Consider the following 22,079-nt stretch of genomic DNA (forward strand, 5'->3'; position numbering starts at 1 on the left):
CTAGTCTTACGCTTTTAGGTTTGGTTTTACATTACGCTGTAGAACACCTTCAGCATTCGTCGCTGACACCGCGGCATAAATACGTTGAAATGAACAACACCGATATTTGCATCAACTATAAATAATAATATGTCTTTTTATTTCTGAGCTGAGCCCAAATACACTAGGTAGGTACCTCTATTTTTTTTAGATTTTCGCCAAATTGATAATACATAAAATCATAGGTACCTACTTTAAAAATACGAAATTAATGGTAAAATTCTGTAAGCTGTAAGCACTGTTGAAGTAGGTGTGCCAATAGAATACTATTATTTTCTTCAAGGAGACTTTTTTGAAAAAATTATTTTCTTCGTGATATTATCAGGTCAAAGAGATTGGACGGTGCCTTCAATCTCTTTGTATCAGGTTTATTTTTAAATGAAATTCTAGATACAATGGTGTGCTTGTAGATTTTTTTTTACGGAGGTAGGTATTTGAATAATTGTAATATTTTTAGTGCTTTTAATCTGTGATTACTACACTATTATAGTAAACTAAAAGAAACCAAATATAAAACAAGTTCTGAAATACATAACTTACTTTATTGATTATGGCATACAAATAAATTAGATTAAAAAATAATCGAATACAATTTGATGGCAGTGGTACAATTATTTATTTAGAGTGTGCACTCTTTTCAGTCTCGCCACACTTAATGAAGTGTTAACCTCAAAATAATGGCCTTCTGACTTTTCATTTGATAGAATATTGAATAATCTTTTTTCTAAGATGACTATTGCCCACATTTTTAATCCCATGAAAAGATTTTCACTATTTCTTAATAAAAAATATACTGAAGTAAGTTCTGTCATTTGTTAATTCAACGTATTACATAGCTTTAATCGTTTACCATTCTGTAACTAATCGTGGAGACATCGCCGGCTATTTTTAATTTTTAGTAAATTTAATTGATATTATATTGAGACATTCTGTTATAGAACGACTTATATATTCTCTAATATTTGTATTAACATGTATAGCCGTTGTTCTTTTCTCATTTTGGACTATTTCCTATAGGGTTATACTGGCAAATTTGAACTGTCAAATTTAATTTAATTCTTTAAAACAAGTAATTAAATTATATTAATAAATATATATGTACTTTTTAAAAACTATAATATATTTCAGAATGTGCCTTTTTTACCATTCTTATTTCAGAAACAAACACGATGGATGTCATCATATATAAAATATGCCGAACACAAACCGTTAGAAATGATCCGAAATATTGGAATATCGGCCCACATAGACTCCGGAAAGACTACATTGACAGAACGGATACTTTTCTACACTGGCCGAATAGAATCTATGCACGAGGTGAGTTTTGCACTCAAGGTGATCTTGAAAATATCACACCACTTCTAAAGAAACGAAAGAATATACTTAATGTTGGCGAGGTGAATTCACTATTGTGGTGATGAAGTAATCAATGCATATGTATCTGTAAATCTTTACAGTCAATTGGTAGTGATCACCACATTCACAGTATCCGCTGCAAACATCTGTTCTCAAAGCTCAGTATATGGTTGCTCTAATCGTAAGGCGCCATGACTCATGCAAATGTTGCATACGTGACACGGCGGCGAGTATAGTTGTGAGTCCCAAACCCAGTCGTTCCCATTTGGGCAGCAAACTTTCTTTGCAAAGTGCCATTGCCTGTGATTTGCATCCCCAAGTATTTAAAGCTCTAGACACTCTTGATATTTTGACCGTCTCTAATCAAGGGGAAATCTGGATCGGGATAAATGCTATTGCACAAAATGTTTAATTTCTTTGTGTTGGAAGACGAATTGTAATGTAGCATGTCGGTTATCTCTTGAATGTCCTCGATTGACTTGTCAAATAAGACAGCATTATCAGTGTATTCCAGGTTGCATAGCTTCACTGTGGGGGGTGACAGCTATTAGACGGCCCTGCTAAGTGAAAAAGACAGTGTTTTTAGTTTTAGTGAAATGAGAACCCAACTTTTATATAACTTATTTATATAAATAAAAATATACATTGTCTATTTAGAGATTATGTCAAAATAATCCAATAATTTTACATAATATAAGAGAAAATGTAGTTTAAAACTTGAGTTCTCATTTCACTAAAACCAAAAACACTGTCTTTTTACTTAGCAGGGCAGTATACTTTAGTTCAGATGGTATTGATTTTCATAATATAAAGTCAAAGAGGATGATGAAGAGAAATGGAGTAAGGAGTAAGGCTTCTATAGGTATGTTAAAGGGGTCCAAAGGGGGTGGGCAGTTCAGCACAGACAAAAATAATTCTTCCAAAACTTCAGGAGTTGGTGGTTGCCTGCTGCAGACTTCACTGGTGATTCGAAAGAGTTTCCTAGTATATTTCTACTCGTTGCCTCTTTGCTTCCACGATGCTCCTCAAAGGTGACAAGGCCGTTGTTCGTGACTTTCACCTTGCCCCGCCTCTAAACCTTGATGTTGTAAAAGTATCTCTGAGGAAGCGGACGATTCGTCAAATGACACTTGATGCCGCATGAAGACCTGGCAGCAAAAATGTGATGCCTCCACCAAGGGCAGGCACACATATTTTGTTATTTTCTAATGTACAGTGGCAAATGGAGATTTGGAGTTTGATGTCTGACCACTATTATACTAGTCAATTTTTTTTTTGGCCACAGTAGATTCACTGCCAAGCTCTTTGAGCTTGGACTTTTCACTTGACCAACATGCCCTTGTGGTGGAGAACTACAGGATTTAAACCACATCTATCCTCTGGGAATGTCAGAGAATGTGCTCCAAAATGGAAGAGATACTCAAGTCGATCTAACCTTCTGTTGTGCCCATCAGGCTGTCCAACCTGGCAACAAAGGCGAATTTTGTTGTGTTTAAAACAATTGCAGTGTATTGTGGACGTGAAGACCTCATTTTGTGTGCTATACCTATATTTTTTAATTATAATCATTTATTTTTTGTTAGTTCACCATACTCCTCTCTCCAATGGACAATTTTTATTAGAAAGTCTCTAAACTCAGTCAAAGAACACTTGAGTGCACGTTGAGACTTAGGTATCTGTTCCTGAGACATTCTCAGGCCTAAAAAACTGCTACTGCTTCACATTCAAATATAGGGTCTCATGATATATTTGATTAAGACTGAGTGTGGTGTGGGGCAGGTTGGTTTGGAGGGGTCTTTGTTTGTGTTGCCTCCTTTTTCAATTATTATTTTATGGCAAAAAATTAAAATAAAAAAAATAAAAAAAATCCGAGAAAAAAACATTGGACTGAGTGGGATTCGAACTTACATCTTTCACTGTCTGGGTGAGTATTTGTATCCTCTAAAATATCAATTCGTCTATGATTCATGTGAACTAGAGATGCGAAAACTGGTCGATTTTGAAGACTTACTATGAGTATACAAAAATACTTGGTATCGAAACTTGCTCCAAAATACTTATATTTATTATAAAATTTTAAACACATTTTAAATTTATGAGCTGTTTTTCTGTTATGTTACAATATTCTTGTTAACAAAAATGAATAACAGTGATTTTTTAAAATTTTAAACATGTTTTGAGCGGTCATAATATAACAAGCCTAAGCCAGTGTGTCATCTCACCACTGTTTGGTCACAAAATTTATGACCTTTTATTCATACATTCGAACGCAATAAATTAATAAATTAAAATATACCTATATTCAAGTGCTATCTCGTTCACGCGTATTTAATGTCAATAGTGTTGAAAGTGTACCGACTGGCGAGTGCACAGAACAGCGACTCGCGGTGATATCACAAGTTTTTTGGAATAAGTTTATTGGGCCACACATACTGAGTATGGGTAGTTTCATCCGAAACTTGAGTACACAAACTGGTGACAGTATTTCCAACTCACCTCTAATGTGGACTATTACTAATAAGAAGAATCTAACATTCTTAAATCTTGTGTATATTCATTATTGAATAAGTAAGTTATTAAAGTGATATGATAAGATACATTATAGTGCGGCTGTATCGTGCAAATGCGACAAGTAGTTGAAGTTACTGACACAGTCTGATTCTACCGAAAATATTCAAGTGCCTGGACTAAAATATATAGCTCGTCTACCATTACCATACAATACTGTCGATGGACATTATATTATTACGGTATTCAAACATGTTAAAGAAACCCTTCTTCTGCCAGATGGAACCTTCTATAGCTTCCCTCTCAAAATCACTGAAGCAAGTTTCAGTTTGTCATAAGTGGTGTTTTTTTATACAGTGAGTAAGTTCACCGCTCTATATAGTTTCTATTGCTTCACTTTCATATGTTTAGGCTAATATTTTATCATTGTTTTTTACAGGTGAAAGGTAAGGATAATGTGGGCGCCACGATGGATTCCATGGAGCTGGAAAGACAGAGAGGAATAACAATTCAGTCAGCGGCCACCTACACGTTGTGGAAAGATCACAACATCAATATCATCGACACACCAGGACATGTGGACTTCACCGTTGAAGTGGAAAGAGCCCTCAGAGTTTTGGACGGAGCTATATTAGTTCTGTGCTCCGTGGGCGGTGTTCAGAGTCAAACATTGACAGTCAACAGACAGATGAGGCGGTACAACGTTCCTTGTTTGGCGTTCATTAATAAATTGGATAGACTGGGAGCCGATCCTTACCGGTAAGTCTATGCTGTAAAGATTCATCAATCAAAAGACATTTATGGCCGGTGAACAGTGACGTAGCTAGAAATATTGGGCCCCTATGCAAAAATCATTTAAGGCCATCACTAGCAACTTCGCGTGCCACTTCTGCCTCCAAACGGATGGCAGCGGACAGTATTCCTATCAATGGATGACAATGACCCCAATGCCGTAGTATACCATGTTGTTATTTATACATACATTCATAATTAATTATTCATTGTATTATAATTGAAAATAAATTTAATTATCATGGTACCAGGATTTTTTGGATCCAAAAATTGTAATTAATAAAAAACATTCATATTGAAACATAATGAATTTTAGAATTCAGAAAACCTCGGAAACATACATTTATTAGAGAAAAATTGGTGGTAAACGGAACTTGGCTTCACCGGATTCCGGCCAATATCGACCCTTAATCGGCAGAACAACGTAAGCGACACTTTTTGGTAAATTGCGTTTTAAATTGAGAACTGTTCAATATCACCTAGCGCGTAAGTGACAAAAATATTAGAGCCCGATCTCAATCGCATGACATTTTTTTAGGGTCTGTGCCTTTTAGCGTTTTAACTTATATCGCATTATTAAGTAGAGCAAAACAACGTAACCGACGTTATTTGATAGTGTAAGCTACGGTACGGTTTATTCGGTGGTCCGTCTGGTAGTGAGTTGTGCGAAAACCGATTTGGGAGCAAAGCTCGCGCCATCCAGTAAAACTGGCTGAGATAAAATAAACCTGGTAATAGAGTTTATTAAACAATAATTACCCGCCGTTCCATCTGACTACTATCGGAATATTCTACGAAGAATAGTATCTTCCTATCGATTTTTGAAATGTTAAAAATGTATATAAAATTTATACTGAAAATTTGGATTCTTTGAATGAATCCACTAATGCCGTGATTCGGAATGTTTTCAGAAACGTATTTAATAGACAGTAAGTTCAACTTGGGTTTTCATCTACCAAAAAAGATAATAGTGTTCTTTTTGCGAGAAAGTAACAAATATGTCTGGTGACGAGAGACTTCGGCTAATTGAAACGGATACTTACAAATGTCCCCTTACCGTAAAGGATAAATGCAAGGAGATGTTGTTTAATGATCTGGCCAAAAGTAAAAATCACAATGACGTTTTGTGCGCAAGTTTTGACCTCGAGAAGGTGCTAAACACTCCCTAGTCGAAATACGCATACTATAATGAAAGTATCTACGAAAGTGGAACAAATAATGGATACTGCTTTTTATGGGGTGAAACTGATGGTAAACGTGGCAGTAATGAGATCTCCGCAATCATGCACAAATCTTTGGACAGGACTGACAAAGCGAGAAAAAATCAAGGAATTATTATACTGTGATTGGTCAGAATAAGAACCGGGCAATACTGGGTATGCTATCTTATTTTTATGAAAAATTCAACTTTCATTGAATTGACAGAAATACATTTTCTATTAATTTCTGTTAATACAAACCTCCACTCCTTGGAGGCCCATATGATCCTATTAGGATCGGACATGATATTAATTACCAGTGGGTCTATTCTGTATTTATCGACCGCTAAAGTGAATACGTGTATTAAATAAGGCTCTAAGTACCAAAAAGTAGTATTGCCTGTAGTTACAAAATACTGAGTCATTGCAGTAAAATTTCATGAAGCAGACCTTTTGAAAAATGTAGTTTTACAGTGTGAAGCAATCACGACAGTTTCTATAATTTTAGGTATTAAGAACTCGCAAGTGCCAACACACCATCGTCATCTATTTTATATTGAATGCCGTTGACCACTGCAGTGCTACTTACACCATTATAAATAAAACACGCCAACGGACTTACAACGTCGACAGGTTTAATTATTTTGCTGTATTTTTTTGACTTGCTTGAGGCACTTAGACTATAGTTGAAGTTATTGGCGTTGGTATATATAACATTTTTCTATAAAAAAGTCAGTTTTTATGTTTTTGGTACTTAGCGCCTTAATTAATACACGTATTCAAGTGATAAAGTGATAAATATTATCAAACTTAGGGTAGGTTTGTATTATAGAATTAGCACTTATTGTAACAATTACAATACGTTGATTGTAATTGTTGCAATAAGTACTAACACTTTTATATAAACCTACCCTAAGTTTGATAATATCTATCACTTTAGCAGTCGATAAGTATAGAATAGACCCACTGGTCGTACTACGATGCCGGTCGATTCCATTCGTGCGACAATTGAGTCATTTATATTCAGAGTAGTTTGGGCACTATCAGAATGACCCACCATCATTTCCAACGCTAGGTCATCATGTTATATGCAGAATTCCATGACTGGAAATCTTTCGCTGCTACTTGCATTCCTTCAAAGTTCAAAATTAAATTTGGTGAATTACGAAAGGCATAATTTAAAAAACTTACCAAATATTGTACCTACTCTGGTGACAGTAGGACTAAACTGTTAGACCTAGAAAATGTCATCAGATCCCGATCAAGTGCTGTGATGCTTTAAGCGCAGCCACCCTTGCTGTATAGTGCTAAATCACCAATATCGGAGATCGAGTATAACGATCTTAAAAGTCTCTGTGTTAAATGTAATATCCCTCAGAGATGACGGATGAGTTTATGAAATTGCCACATGGATTATCAGTGGAAGATACTTTACCGGAATCCGATCAGGAAGATGTGAATGAGGATAATACAGCGATTACTGCTTAAAAAATGTGGGACAATAATTTTTTTGTAAAACTGAATAGTTGATTACAATTTTATTTTATCATAATTAGTAGGTCCCCATATTTAATTATGTACGAGTAGATACGTACCTATTTCATTTTGAAAAATAACAATACCTGATAATATTAATAATATAAGCGAAACCTTAAAAATACCAATCATTTATTTTTATTTTACCTATATGTGATTAAGTATCTACAAGCAAAAATATTAATTTATAAAGTCAAAGTATTTTTAATTTATTTGCCCATAATTCAATGCCCCCTTTCGTAAAATAAATGGGTACTTATGTTATTTATTTTAATACTTAATTAGTAATGCCCTGTCATGATAATTAGCATGAAATTTATAAATAAAAACGACTACGCCAAATAGCGTAAGCGACATGCCTGGAAAAAATATCGCATCATAGACATAAGCAAAACAGCGTTACCGCCACTATCTCGAAAACTAAAAGCACTAATGCAATTGTTTTATAATATCCGTATAGGCAGTAACCAATTATTATTATTAACCACATTAACAGAATTCATTTTTGGAACTAATTACGGAAATAATTTAAAAAAAACCTTCTCTAAAATTTATGAATTGTCGCTTACGTTGTTCTGCCGATTAAGGGTCGATATGTTTTATTAATAATTAATCCACCTGCGTCATATCTATCATGCCAAAATTAATTACGTAATAACTACGCAGCATCGGAGGTGTTGTCATATTTCATTAATATTGATGACCGTCTTTTGTGATTTTGAATTAAGATACATATTAATATGTACGTACATAACAGATTTTAGTTTTAATGTATTTTGACACGTTAATAATTTTTGAATGTCACTCTTATTTTTATATTATTTATTGAATAAAAAAAATAGTTTAATTAATAATGAAGTCCCGTGAGGAATGTTATGACAAAAGGGAACTTCCTCTTTCAGTTATTGAATTGAAGATTCGCAATGAGGCACTTCTTTCATAGACTTTCATAATTTCTCTATGGTTTCATGTGAGTGGTTTAGTGCAGGATCCTACCGCATGACTACTGCAATAGGTTTTTTTATCTGCAGTGAAACCCCGATTTTATGGTTATGAAGGAACTGACAAAAAACATAACTACATGGAAAACGTAACTAATTATACATCCTAATATTAATACTATCGACCGAAAGTACTCGATGAAATTTGAATTTAAATTCTAATGGATTTAAGTTTCGTACTATTCCATGTGAGTTGTTTTTTTGTGACCCGGGTTTCACCTTTAGGCATCTTCAGGCACTGTGTACACTCACCAAAAGGCAAATAAACACTGACAGTGTACAACACTTAAATCCATTAGAAATATACATAAAATTAATTGGTTTTGGTGCATATTACACCAACGTGTTCTTTCACGTTTTCGAGAATGTTCCTTTTCGCTTGAACTGACAATGTTTTTCTGTGCTAAGATATTATTTGAATGGGTATAAACTAAAAAAAACAATAACAAATGTGAAAATTATGTAAACAACAAATGTCAGCAACAATGATTGTAACATTCGAGCAGAAATGCACAATGCCAAACAATAAAATAAAAGATAGCCAACCAATCGCATTGCATGACCTTGGCCTCAGGCAAACGTGTCTATAAATATAAACACGCGTGCGTCTGCAATTCATTTCAATGATTGCTGTGCTTTTAATTGAATTTTTAATATTTTAGATATAAATTGCTGGAAATAAAAATGTGAAACCTGGAATTAAATGTACTAAGATTAAACAAGACTTTAGAAACAACACGCAATGCGCGGACAGGGCGTAAACCCAAGAGATGCAGGTTCGATTCCTGCCGGGTGTCTTACTTTTTTCAAATTTTTTTTACTATTGGTTATAATATATTTTCTCAAGTGTTTTTCAAAATTATGTACATATTATGTTCAACAATTAGAATGGTTACAAATGAAATAGTTAATTAAAAATATTCACATAAATTGTTGTTGTTACATATGTCCAATTCACTAAGTTGTGCAATCCGTGTAGTTTTAACGTTAAATAGGATAATAATATGATAGGTAGTGATGTAAAAATGATAGAAATTAAAATCAAATTGGAAGACTTTAAGTAACTAACTAAAATCATTGCTGAATTGAATTTAATTCAGAACTTGTAACATGTAATCAGTATTTTTATCTAAATAAAAAATAAATGTGTTGTTATGTATTAGTGTTCAAAAATGCTTACCACAAATTGATTACATAGCTTGAGAGAGGAAATAATAAGTACATAACATAATTATTGCGATTAGAAAATTTCATGAATAATCTGTGATATTTTTGAAACATTTTTTTTTCACTTATTATTTTATAATAATATACAATCTCTTGCAAGTAAAAAAACAGAAGAAATAATAAACATGCTACATTTGTTTATATTTCATGTTTCTACTGGATTTGTCATCATGGATAACAAAGAAAGGGTGGGAAACAATGACACTCGTAAAAAACCTTCTCTACTTGAAGTAGTCTGTGTCAAAGTAAAACTGTAAAAGGAGTCATAAACTATATTTTAAATTAGCTGAACTCGATTCGAATTGAGGATTCATTTATAATAAACTTCACATTGGTCAAAAACCGGAAGTATTTCAACACAATTTTAAATTCTCTTAAACAGCCTTTGGATGTTATTTTTTTATTGAATTTATATACTGAAACTTCTTCCCTTTGGTACTCCTGTGGAGAGCGGAGTAACGCTAGCTCTATGCCAAAATGGTACACACAAGTTAGAAACATTTTTTTGGAGATATGGGTTATTATTACCATGGTATTTGGCAGCGAAGAAAGACTGCGCGATTTGGAGTATGCAGATGAAGCAGTCGTGTTTGACTTGACGATCGAAAGGTTGGAGGTAACCGTGAAAAGGCTCGCCGCGAACTCGAAACGTTTGGGTATGGCGGGGTCTGCATTCAACCAACTTGGAGTCGCATGGAGGTCAAGGCTGTATTCTGTGAAGACCAAATGTCGTTTGTCTAACGCGTACATGCTACCTGTGCTCCTGTATGACTGTGAGACATGGCATCTTACTAAACTTCAAGAGTTTCGGCTTTTGAGCTTTGAGAATCGGTGTCTCCGCCGAATCTTAGGAGTACATTGGTACGACCGCGTTAAAAACACCCGAGTTCGTGAGCAGACACAGCAGCCTTCGGTGATTGAGGTTATCACGAAGAGACGCTTTACGTGGCTGGGACACGTGTTCCGGATGCCGCCAAAGAGTGCGACACTTCGTACCCTTGTGGCACAGCCTCAAGGGTTCCGTCGCCCTAGCTGGCCCTCCTTCACCGTGCGGCAGTGTAACAAAAGCGACCTACTTGTGCTTGCCCTGTGCCCCAATGTTGGGTTGTGACAGGGTGGAAGAAGAAGAAGAAGATTTGGCAGTGCCGCTATGGTTTATATAAACAATATTAAAAAAACATATTAAAAGTTACAGAAAATTATCAAACTAAATAGTGGACTACAAAAATGTTGTGATAGATAGTGCTCCCAGGGCGATGCGAGGTTTATCCGAATACCATAAAAAGAAAATCAGTCTAACTTTTACACTAAACACACTAAAGCTTTGACTCCCTGGAGACACAAGGAAAGGTCATTATTATAAAAACAGAAGGCACATCATTAGGTAGCTACCCTTCGACAACAAGTTGTTGGCAAACATCATTTGTACTGATTTTGAAACTGTATAAAACACAAACCACACAGTGGTGGCATCCGATTTCTTCATCTGGTGACAATACCTACATGACCATTTCGACACGACTTATACCGGAACCTACTATTTAAATATATTATAAAATAGAAATTTTATAATGAGAAAAATATAAATACAGTCGAACTTGGTTATTACGAGGAAGATGGGACCGACTGAATTTGCTCATTATAAGCATTACTCATTATATCGTTATATAACATTTTTCGCGCCATGTTCTATTTAAGCACAGAACATAAAAAATCTGAAAACCATCATAAAAATCCCCGAAACAAGCATTGCATTTATAAATTGCAAAAGAAGTTGTTTATTGTAATGAAGTGTTGTGCTGCCGGCGCTGGTAGGTACCTACTGACTTCACAAAGCTTGGATTTTTTACATGCAATTTCAACCATATGCGTGGATACTTTTTCAATGTTGTCGGCGAAACCACTAATTAAGTACTTAGACACTTAACTAGTGTCATAAACGTAATCCGATCCCGGCGGCATCGGTCTGGCTGCCCGGTCGGATTTTATTGTTTAGGGTCGAAAATGTTGTTTTTAAAACGATCAACACATTAACAGTTTTGCTCGGTATACTCGAGAAGTAGCTCGTTATAAAAGTGAATAAATGTATGGAGAAAATAATAAATTAAAATGTCAACGAACGTTTCTTCATTACATCGGATATCTCGCTATTTCCGTGGTCTTAATAACCAAGTTCGACTGTATTTTTAACACATTATTTACATCTTCGATACATTTATGATTTAAATCTTACATCTTTCCTGCATGAACTCGACAAAACTTGGCATACGTAGATTTCTAATACAGTCACTTGATATATTAATATTTTGTAGTTGTGATCCTTATCGTCACAACTACAAAATAAAAGAGAAAAGTCGACAGGTAGGATGGAATATAAAGTAGAAAGTTAAAGAGAGCATGAGACATAAGCGAGGGCCATGGGTTACATGCATCCTTTTCAAGCTGAACAATAATTACTTCCGTAACCTCGCAACTGACAACTGTAAAAATTAAATTAGAATACAAAAAGGAATTGCACGGCTGAAGGCACGTGCAATCTATGATTAAAGATGTACTTATTAAAGTCCTGGACGCCACACGGTCTTGATACCGTAAAAGATTATAATTATATAGCAGTGAGGAATAAAGGGGGAATAATAAATGAAAGAGCAATTTATGTACTTGACCGAAACTATATTATAGCAAAAACAAGAATATTACATTAAAAGGTTATTAAGGAAATACTATAATAAAGGCAAGCAGCTAAGTTTTAAAAGAAACATTGGAAGATAAGTGAATCAAATAATAATAGTTTTAAAATACCAAACTTGGAACGAACAGAGGCTTGAAGCACTGCGGCTGCAATCGTGCTCTTTAAGTAACGTCCATTATAAATGTTGGGTAAAACCAAAGCAGAGCACGACTATACTGGATGACAGACAGAATCAAAAAGCCTTGTTGCTTCTTTCACACCTCGCGACGTCCGTTGCGGCCGGAAATTCTATCAGCGACATCTGTGCAATGGCGTACGCTCCATGACGTGACCATAAATATTCGTCGGGGTTGCCAGAGTATGAATGTTAGTTATGTTCATTTTGAACATAACACACTAGTAACATGACCCTGTCGCTTTCATTGTTCATGTATTAGACATGTCTTAAGTCTATCATTTTTGTTGGATAAATAATAAATTTACAGGCCAATTGCTTAACGAGTGTTTGTTTTTCATTCCAGTGTACTGTCCCAAATGCGGTCAAAGTTAAAACACAATGCGGCGTTCATTCAACTGCCGATCGGATTAGAAAAAGAATGTAAGGGTCTGGTGGACCTCGTCAGAAACGAAGCCTTGTATTTCGAGGGAGACTATGGCGAAAAAATCCGGCGTGACGAAATCCCTCAGAACATGAGGACGGAAGCCTCTGAAAGGAGGCAGGAACTGATCGAGCAGTTGTCGAATGTTGACGAGATCTTTGGTAAGTTGGAATTTTAGTTATTTGCCACGGGTTTAGTCATCGTTATTGTCGCACGCAATGGCTGAGCGGTAATGTGTTGTATTATAATATCGCATGTCTCGGGTTCGAATACCGGGTTTGACAAATTTACATATTGTTTGCCAATGTCTGTTTGGATACAGAGCATGGACCTAATATGTAGGTTGAATAGGATGGCTAACATCCATTTCTCATAAAACAAAAATCTGTTTAAAAACCTCTTCCAGGGCATCTATTCTATACATAAGACTGCTTTCGGCCGCTACGACTATTATTTATTTTGACTTAGTTTCTCAGGGTATAATTGAATTTTTAAAACTAACCAACACCGTCTGTAAATTGTAGTTTTATTTCAATGAAAACAAATATGTATGACTGGCAAAGTTTATTATGCACTATTTATGGCTGATCTTAACAGCCTATCTCCACCCTTCGGCACTGGTACCTATTCATTAATAGAAATATATTATTATTATTGTCTTTTAAAGTCCCGTTAGTATGACTGACCTACCTAGTTACTGAATACCTATCTATGCACTATCAGTACTATGACCCCCATAGCTTAACTACCCTCCAAAAGTCACTCCTCACCACTGCGATTCATTATACAAGATAGTTTGATTACGACCTACATATTATGGACATGGATTTGGAACTAAAATCACTTTTATTCAAAAAACACAAGAGAAATAGACAAATGTTGTCTTGCTAGTAGTGAGTGTTGGTTACGAAATTCTCTACTTTGTTGCAGGCGAACTATTTCTAGAAGAAAAAGCTCTGACAGTAGAAGATTTGAAAGGAGCCATACGCAGATCCTGTTTGAAGCGAATGTTCACTCCGGTACTGGTGGGAACAGCTCTCAAAAATAAAGGAATTCAACCGTTACTCGATTCGGTTTTAGAATACCTCCCTCATCCGGGTGAGGTGAAGAACGTCGCCATACAGAGCGTCAAGAAAGGTGAAGACGTGGAAATCACTCTCAGCTCTGTCAGAGACGACTCAAATCCATTTCTGGCTCTGGCCTTCAAGCTGGAGTTGGGCAAGTTCGGGCAGCTCACTTACATGCGCTGCTACCAGGGCGTCATGAAGAAGGGAGACAATATCTACAACGTCAGAAATAGAAAAAAGGTAACGCATTTCTATGATTTTTTTTAAATTCATTCATCCACAGGGTGTATACGGCGGAACTATAGGATGCTGGCATGACTTGGGAGGATGTGAGAAGACTGGCGAGTGATTCATAAAGGTGCCGCGCCATCTGGTCTCCGTATTCTCTGACTCAAGAGCTGATATGAAAGAAGAAGAATAAACTATACAGATTTAAATTGATAAGCATAATCTCACTTTAATAATTCGTCACCTCAATACTACAACTAGATAACTTGATTAGAAGAGATAGCTATTGAATATGATTCTACATTTCCTTCTCTACAAAATGATTCAATAGGTAAGTCATAAGTTCATTGGAACTAGGGATTCGAATCCCGGGATCCCGAGCTATTTTCGATACCTATGAATCCCGGGATTGGTAAACATAATCCCGAAGATTTCGGGATTGATTTTTTTATCAATCTTTATGGAAAATAAAATAAAAACGAAAATATAATAGAAAAAATACTTTTAATAACAAATAACTAAATTAGAAATAAACTGAGTTTGAATGAAGTTTGATTTATACCCATATGTAAGTTGCTGATTCATTTTATTTTTTCACATAAATTAATAAAAATGAGAAAGATTGGAAAAAACAATGCTTCGCACTTTTAACAAAGTAATTCCACCATTATCTCATACGTTTTACGGCAGTTTCACATTTGGCTGACTAATTAGATTTATTTAGTGGAAAGGCCATACACCACGATTTGCTTTGCACATTAAGTCTTTACTATCAGAAACAGCAATCTCATTAAATTCACATTATTATTTATATTTAAATATTAATTACTCCATTAAATTTATGTATTTTCAAGATTGAACGTACATAATATTAATAATAAAAATGTCTTAAATAGTATAAATTGTACTAGATTTATTTTTGACCGATTTTATCAATGTTATTTGTAAATATAAAACAATTATATTAACTATGGAAAAAATCCAATCCCGGGACCAGTCCCGGGATCCCGGAATTGTCAAATCGTAATCCCGAAACCCCGGGATCAGAATTTTGGCTCGGGATTGGATTCCCTAATTGGAACTATATTAATTTTGTGTTTGAAAATATTATATAGCCTTAAAACCATAAATGCATTAAAATAAAATAATATAGGTATCTACAATATTTTTTCTTACAATTGAACATTATTTAATTGATCCTAATTAGACAAGCACAATTTTCTATTTTTATTTTAAATAATAATTATAGCTTAGATTTATGTTAATTAAGTAAAGTTTAAGTTTCATTTTCCCAACAATGACCCAATCAGAGTTATCTATTTGTAGTATTGAGGTGACGAATTGTAGTTTGTAAGACAAGCAAGGTGCATGGTTGCTACATCAGTCCCGTGCAGCTTCGTTCCGGGACACCAAAATCTTTTCATTCTGACACGTTTATAGCTTCATGGTAAGCGGCCGTGCACAAATTGTGGCTGCATATACATGACGGGTTGAGATGGGATAACTCAAATCATTTTATACAATACTTTTGTAAAACCAAATCATTATAGCAAATATTGAATAGGGGATATATTGGTACATATTTGGAAATACTATTTATTACAATATTATACATATTATTACAATATCTTTCAATCAAATGAATCCTGTACAGAAATTCTATCAATTATAAATAACTGACCATTTCAAGTGATTACTCACATTCAAACAGGTTATGTATTAATTTTAATACATATCAATAAATTACCAATGTTAGGATATCACCGATGGCATAGAAACTCATCAATCTTGCAGACAATAATAAAATAATCCATTTTAAAGTTAATTAATTACATACATTAAATATAAATGAATAAAAAATTATCTCATCTCATTCTCAACTCAACCATATGATCTGGTTGCGATTTTATAGTTCTGTATGTGGTGTAAACAATTACATTAATATGGACGAAGCATTTGGAAAAAAATGACACTCCCTTTTTTGTCGGGTCTGCCAAATGGCATAATCTGTTCTAACGCCATTACAATAAAGGTGATATTGCTATAAATTCCCGATACTTTTTGTCGGGTCTGCCGAATGGTTCAGTTTGAACGGGTTCGCTCAAATGAACATTGATACTAGAAACACTGTTCTAACGCCATTATAATAAAGGTCATATTGCTATAAATTCCCGATGTGTGATATCGCATAATGGAAACTGCGTGACGTCTACCTATACATGTGCGAATGTCGCTATGCGCGAATTTACTTTCTAGCTACTCTATTGAGTGCATTGTCCATTAATAATGTCATTGGGTGTAAACGACAGAAATGGGGGTCAAACTACAAATATTTATATACTTACCTAAAATTTGAGGTAATAAATTATATTAGTTTTGCAGATGATATACTTGTAAATTTATAATAGTTAATTCTTAACAATTCTCCATCAACGTCTTGAATTGCAGGTGAAGGTGTCTAGGCTGGTAAGACTGCACTCAAACACCATGGAAGACGTCAACGAGGTGATGTCAGGCGACATTTTTGCATTGTTTGGCGTGGATTGCGCCAGCGGAGACACGTTTGTGACGGATGTCAACATTCAGGTGTCCATGGAGTCCATACATGTGCCCGACCCCGTCGTCTCCATGTCCATTATGCCTGCCAACTCGAAGGACAGAGACAGTTTCTCCAAAGCTGTCGCCAGGTTCTTGTCCTCTTCCTTACAAAACATAAGATTCAATAAATATGTTCATCGCTTATGGTACATCTCTTATTGTTCTTCTTTAATTTGTCTTTTGCACTGCACACACATTTTACATGCTGGTATAACAGCGCAGCGCTTCTCTTCCACTTATGAATGTCCATGTGTAAGGGGTCATATCGTGTTTACTTAGCCAAAAGGTCATAAGGGACTCAGTGGTACACACCATTTTTCAACCAACAGCCACTTTACCAAAACAAGATATCTACAGTGCCACTCAGAGATAATTTTTTGTCCAAAAAATACAATACTGTAGAAATATTTCACTTTGACTCATTTTAATATGGTTTTATTGTCAAATTTAATTATTACTGAATGTTTTAAAAATTGTGTCCCGAAAGTGCAAGAGTTATTCTGTGATGAAATTATAACGGTATTTTTGTAGGGTCTTACTTACTTCACATCATCACCTTGCCATTTCCCTCATATCCATTGTCACGACCTGCGCCTCCTGTCATGTGAAACCTGCATCGGGTAGATCGCCTTTGTAGCAACGCAGCAAGGTGAAGGAAGGTCATCCATGGCGAAGTGTCTCACACTTTAGCGCCATCTAAAGTTCCTCCTCATGATCACATCCGTCACCGAGGACTGATGTGTCAACTCACGAACTGACATGTTTGTAACGGAGTCGTATTACTATACCCCTGAGATTCAGTGGAGACATTGATTGCAAAAGTTCAAAAGTTATTATGATTTTGATAAAGTGAAAAATATATTATACAACCGAAATAATCTTTTGTCAAATGTGTAACTCTCTTAAAGTTTCAAATTGTCTTGAATATAAAATGTATAGGATTAGACATATGAGCTGCAGATGAACATTTGACAGATGTCATTGCTAAAACCAAAATACATATTGACAGCCAGTTTTTGTTTATTACAGATTTACGAAAGAGGATCCTACATTCCAGTTTCACTATGATCCTGACAACAAGGAGACCATCGTCTCCGGCATGGGTGAGCTTCATTTGGAGATATATGCACAGAGAATGGAACGCGAGTACAACTGCCCTGTTATCTTGGGCAAGCCGAAAGTAGCCTTCAGGTATTTTAATTAAAACAACTTCCAATTTTTTTTATTGTACGGAAACTCGAATTATTGCAAACTATAATAAAATAAACAAAAATCAGTTGTCGGATAGCTCTTTTCACAATTCAGCTACACATCTTTACGTTCGGAGACTTATAGGGCCTGTAAAATCCATGGCAATTTCGTCTTTCCATCTGAGGGAGCTCTTTTTAGTTGGATTTCCAACCTGACCAAATACCACCGTTTTTCATATCCATCGTCTTCACTGCTGAAAACGTGGCCATCAAGCTAGGTAGTGAGACTGATGAAAGTCTGTCACGAAAGGTCCATGTGGCTAGATGCGATTTAGTGGTTTGAAAAATGCTCTTCAGTCAACACAGTCAATCAATTGAGAATATACAAAACCTAGTAAGGGGCAGGGGCATTAGAAAAAATATTCAGGAAATACCAACAACATGTTTTTATGAAACCCATTGCAATTACTATTTTAAAACAACAATTAATATTGTACTAATTGTATAAACTGTCAGAGCTGTATTGTATCAGAAGTAAAAATAACTATACCGTTCCATATGGGCAAAAGGAAAGCTGCACATATGCCAAATAAATTTTTAAATATCCATACTACCTGATCTCCACACAAATGATTATACAGAGCATGCTAGCGAACGGCTAGTATGAGTGAAAGAATCTCATGTCTGATCCTAAGAAGATCGTATGAGTCTCCACAGAGTGGAGGTTTGTATTAACAGATTTTTGTTTTTATGAGAACCTATTAGGTCCATCCTCTGAACAAATATTGCCATAGGACATTTCTTGTTTTTTTCTTTTGATCATGTCCGATCCTAATACGATCATAATGGGCTTCACAGAGTGGACATTTGTATTAACAGATTTTTGTTTTTACGAGAATTGGATGTTAGCCACTTGCTCAACCTATTAGGTCCATACTCTGTCTCCAAACAGAAATTGAAAAACAATATGTGTATTTGCCAGACTCAGAACTCAGAACCTGGGACCCACGTTATTATAACCCGACGTGTAAGCCACAAGGAAAGCAATCGCGGGCGTCGATTGATTGAATCTATAGAAAAAATTTACTAAATTCTATACACAATCAAAATAATTTTGTGATCCTATGTCTAGTTAAATAATTATATTATATGTATTTTTTTAATATATACTTCTATATCAATTTTGCATATTTCGATAGCTAGTTCAAGCAATGTATATTTTTTTTTTCTTTTTTTTTTTTACCATGTCCGATCCTAATAGGATTATATGGGCCTCCACAGAGTAGAGGTTTGTATTAACAGATTTTTTGTTTTTTACGAGAAATGGATGTCAGCCACTTGCTCAACCTATTAGGTCCATACCCTGACTCACACACAAATTGAAAAACAATATGTGTACTTGCCAGACCCAGGATTCGAACCTGAGACCCACAGCGTGATAGTCCAACGCTCAAGCCGCGCGGCCACCATGGGTGATTTTAATAGATACATAACTAGTAAATGGCTGTTTTGATAAAAACATTTATTACGAAGGGCATCCCTGATCTCAAAAGTCACTGCACACCACTGATATTGAATCCATTTTATGCTATTTTGACTTTCAGAGAGACGTTAATGAGAGAATGCAAATTTGATTATCTACACAAGAAACAGTCTGGGGGCTCGGGACAGTATGCGCGCGTCACCGGAGTCTTGGAAGCTCTCCCCATAGAGCGAAACACTGGTAAGTCAATTTTACCGAAAAAAGGTGATTTTAAAAACAAAGTTTTGTATTAATTCTGTGATATTTGAGATATTTATTTATGAGAGCAGCTGCTTCATTCTATAAACCCATCTACAGAACGATCAGCAAACAGACTGAAAGAGAAAAACTCTAACTGAACATTTGTAACTGCCAAAGTTATGACTGAGAGAAGATGTATTTCGTAAATATTCTTTCATTCGCACAACAGCACCGTAGTTTCAATATCTATTTTTATTATTATGTATTTATTTCGCTAGATAGATTTACTTCTACGGTCTTGAAATAGCTTACTTTAATAAAAAACGAAAATTGTAATTGAAAATTTTCATTTATGGCGAACTGGATACCGGGTTGCAGTGGCGAGGGGTGGAGGTAGGCTGTTAGGATTCGACATAAATAGTGCACACTAAACTTTCTCAGTCATACTTATTTGTTTTCATTGAACTAAGAATAAATTTTGCAGATGGTGCTGGTTAGTTTTCTAAAATTCAATTGAACCCTGTCTAAACCAAGCCATTATAGTTTAGGTATGCAATGGGCACACTTTATCAGTCATACTTATTTGTTTTCGTTGAATTAAAAATACATATTACAGATGGTTGGTTAGTTAGGTCAGTTTTATCGAAATTCATTAAACGCCCACATGCCCAACGTAGGTGAAAATGGAGATTTTATGGTATTTTCAAAGCATTAGCCTTAACATTCCTTAAACGTTATAGATAATCTATTTATATAATTTTGAAGCCTTATTATTCTTTATATTTATTTTAAACATTTGATGCTGCATAAAGTATTTTTATTACATAAAATAGTATTCTTTTAAACCTCTCGATCTAATGTTTTAGAATATAGTCATATTTCAGTACATCCATGTGCAGTGGTGTTAAGATTTTTTAGATTTATTAATTTTTAAACGCATTTACAAAACCATTAGTAAAATTAATGTTAACATTATTATATACTGAAATATTTACGATAAAAAAATATATTTTATAATCTCTGTGATTGTCAAATTTGACAAGAATTAGGCATTTTATTATTCAAAAAATGAGCATGATTAACACTTTTGAAGATAATTCTAAATATACTGATTATAAGCTATGTCTTTGACCATTCAAACGTGATAAAAATCCTATGAATAATGATTGTTTTATAATAATTATTGACCTTAGTATAAGGTATGTAGTATTTTTTTGAAATACGCCATTTCTATTGGCATTTCCCAGTGGTTAAGCTACAACATACGGCCGTAGCCATAAATTGACAAACGATAAGTAGGGAGTAAGATCATGGTAACGCGCGTGTTTGAACATGTACCTAACCGAAAAAAAATTGTATTTTTAAAAATAGATATTTTAAAGATAAATGATTATTTTTTGACTATTATTTACTATGGCTTGGGTAGGCAGGGTTTAATTGAATTTTAAATACTAACAAACACTATCTACACATTGTAGCTTAGTTCAATGAAAACAAATACGTTTGTCAAAGCTTAGTATGCACTATTTATGTCAGATCATAACAGCCTACCTTCACCCTTCACCACTGCCGGATTGTATTCAAAGTTGGCATCGAAAATCCACAGTGAAATAGACGGCACACTATTGAAATGCGCCAGTTTCATAAATCCATGTAGCAATTGCTAAAAATAATAGTTTGTAGTTAGCTGATATATTATATACCGGGAGAATTGGTGAAGACGTACAATGTATTATAAGGTGTAATAATTATTTCATGTTTCAGTGGTGGAGTTTGTTGACGAAACAATGGGCACAAACGTTCCGAAATCGATGGTGCCTGGCGTGGAGAAAGGTTTCATGGCCATGTGCGAGAAAGGATTGCTGACTGGTCACAGGCTCTCGGGCATCTGTTTTAGGTACCTACCCATCAAAATTATTCACTATGCCAGAGGCATTTACCAATTAATTTTAGTCGCGGAACCCTTTCATATTTCGTACAACATAATATTTTATCGTAATAATTTTAGGTAGTACACAGAACCTCGATGTAACGGACTAACGCGGATGAAGGGGTGTCCAATGAAGCCGAAAGTTCGTTATATAGGGTGGGGCGTAGGAACTTCCTTTTTTTTTACAACGCCATAGTGAAGTTAGTTGCGGTCACAAAGTGGAGAGGAAGGGGTTAATGAGAGCGGCTGTTTTGAAGGTTTGTGTTTGTGTGATTGGGGACATAAACTGGCCTGTGCGCTCGTTTGATTTAGCCCCCTGTGGTTATTTCCTATGGGATTATCTCAAATCCTTGGTTTTATAATGATTATCCACGGACCTTGGAAGACCTATAGA

General features: G+C 35.1%; 1 protein-coding gene across 1 annotated transcript in view; it reads left to right on the plus strand.

Annotated features, from left to right (window-relative positions):
- Nucleotides 1–687: 687 nt before the first annotated feature.
- The window catches only part of mEFG1 (mitochondrial translation elongation factor G 1), a 92,523-nt gene continuing 71,131 nt past the window's right edge, over nt 688–22,079 (plus strand). The window contains exons 1-9 of the mRNA XM_085955442.1: nt 688–837; nt 1,198–1,356; nt 4,343–4,662; nt 12,872–13,110; nt 13,880–14,256; nt 16,693–16,931; nt 17,872–18,033; nt 19,637–19,755; nt 21,520–21,652. Of these exons, the coding sequence (XP_085811568.1) occupies nt 769–837; nt 1,198–1,356; nt 4,343–4,662; nt 12,872–13,110; nt 13,880–14,256; nt 16,693–16,931; nt 17,872–18,033; nt 19,637–19,755; nt 21,520–21,652 (1,817 nt within the window). The 5' untranslated portion in view covers nt 688–768. The remainder of the gene's footprint in view (nt 838–1,197; nt 1,357–4,342; nt 4,663–12,871; nt 13,111–13,879; nt 14,257–16,692; nt 16,932–17,871; nt 18,034–19,636; nt 19,756–21,519; nt 21,653–22,079) is intronic.

Source organism: Rhyacophila brunnea, unplaced genomic scaffold (genome assembly GCF_057557595.1).
Source record: "Rhyacophila brunnea isolate RB1 unplaced genomic scaffold, BYU_Rbru_1.0 scaffold_5, whole genome shotgun sequence".
Classification (NCBI taxonomy): domain Eukaryota; kingdom Metazoa; phylum Arthropoda; class Insecta; order Trichoptera; family Rhyacophilidae; genus Rhyacophila; species Rhyacophila brunnea.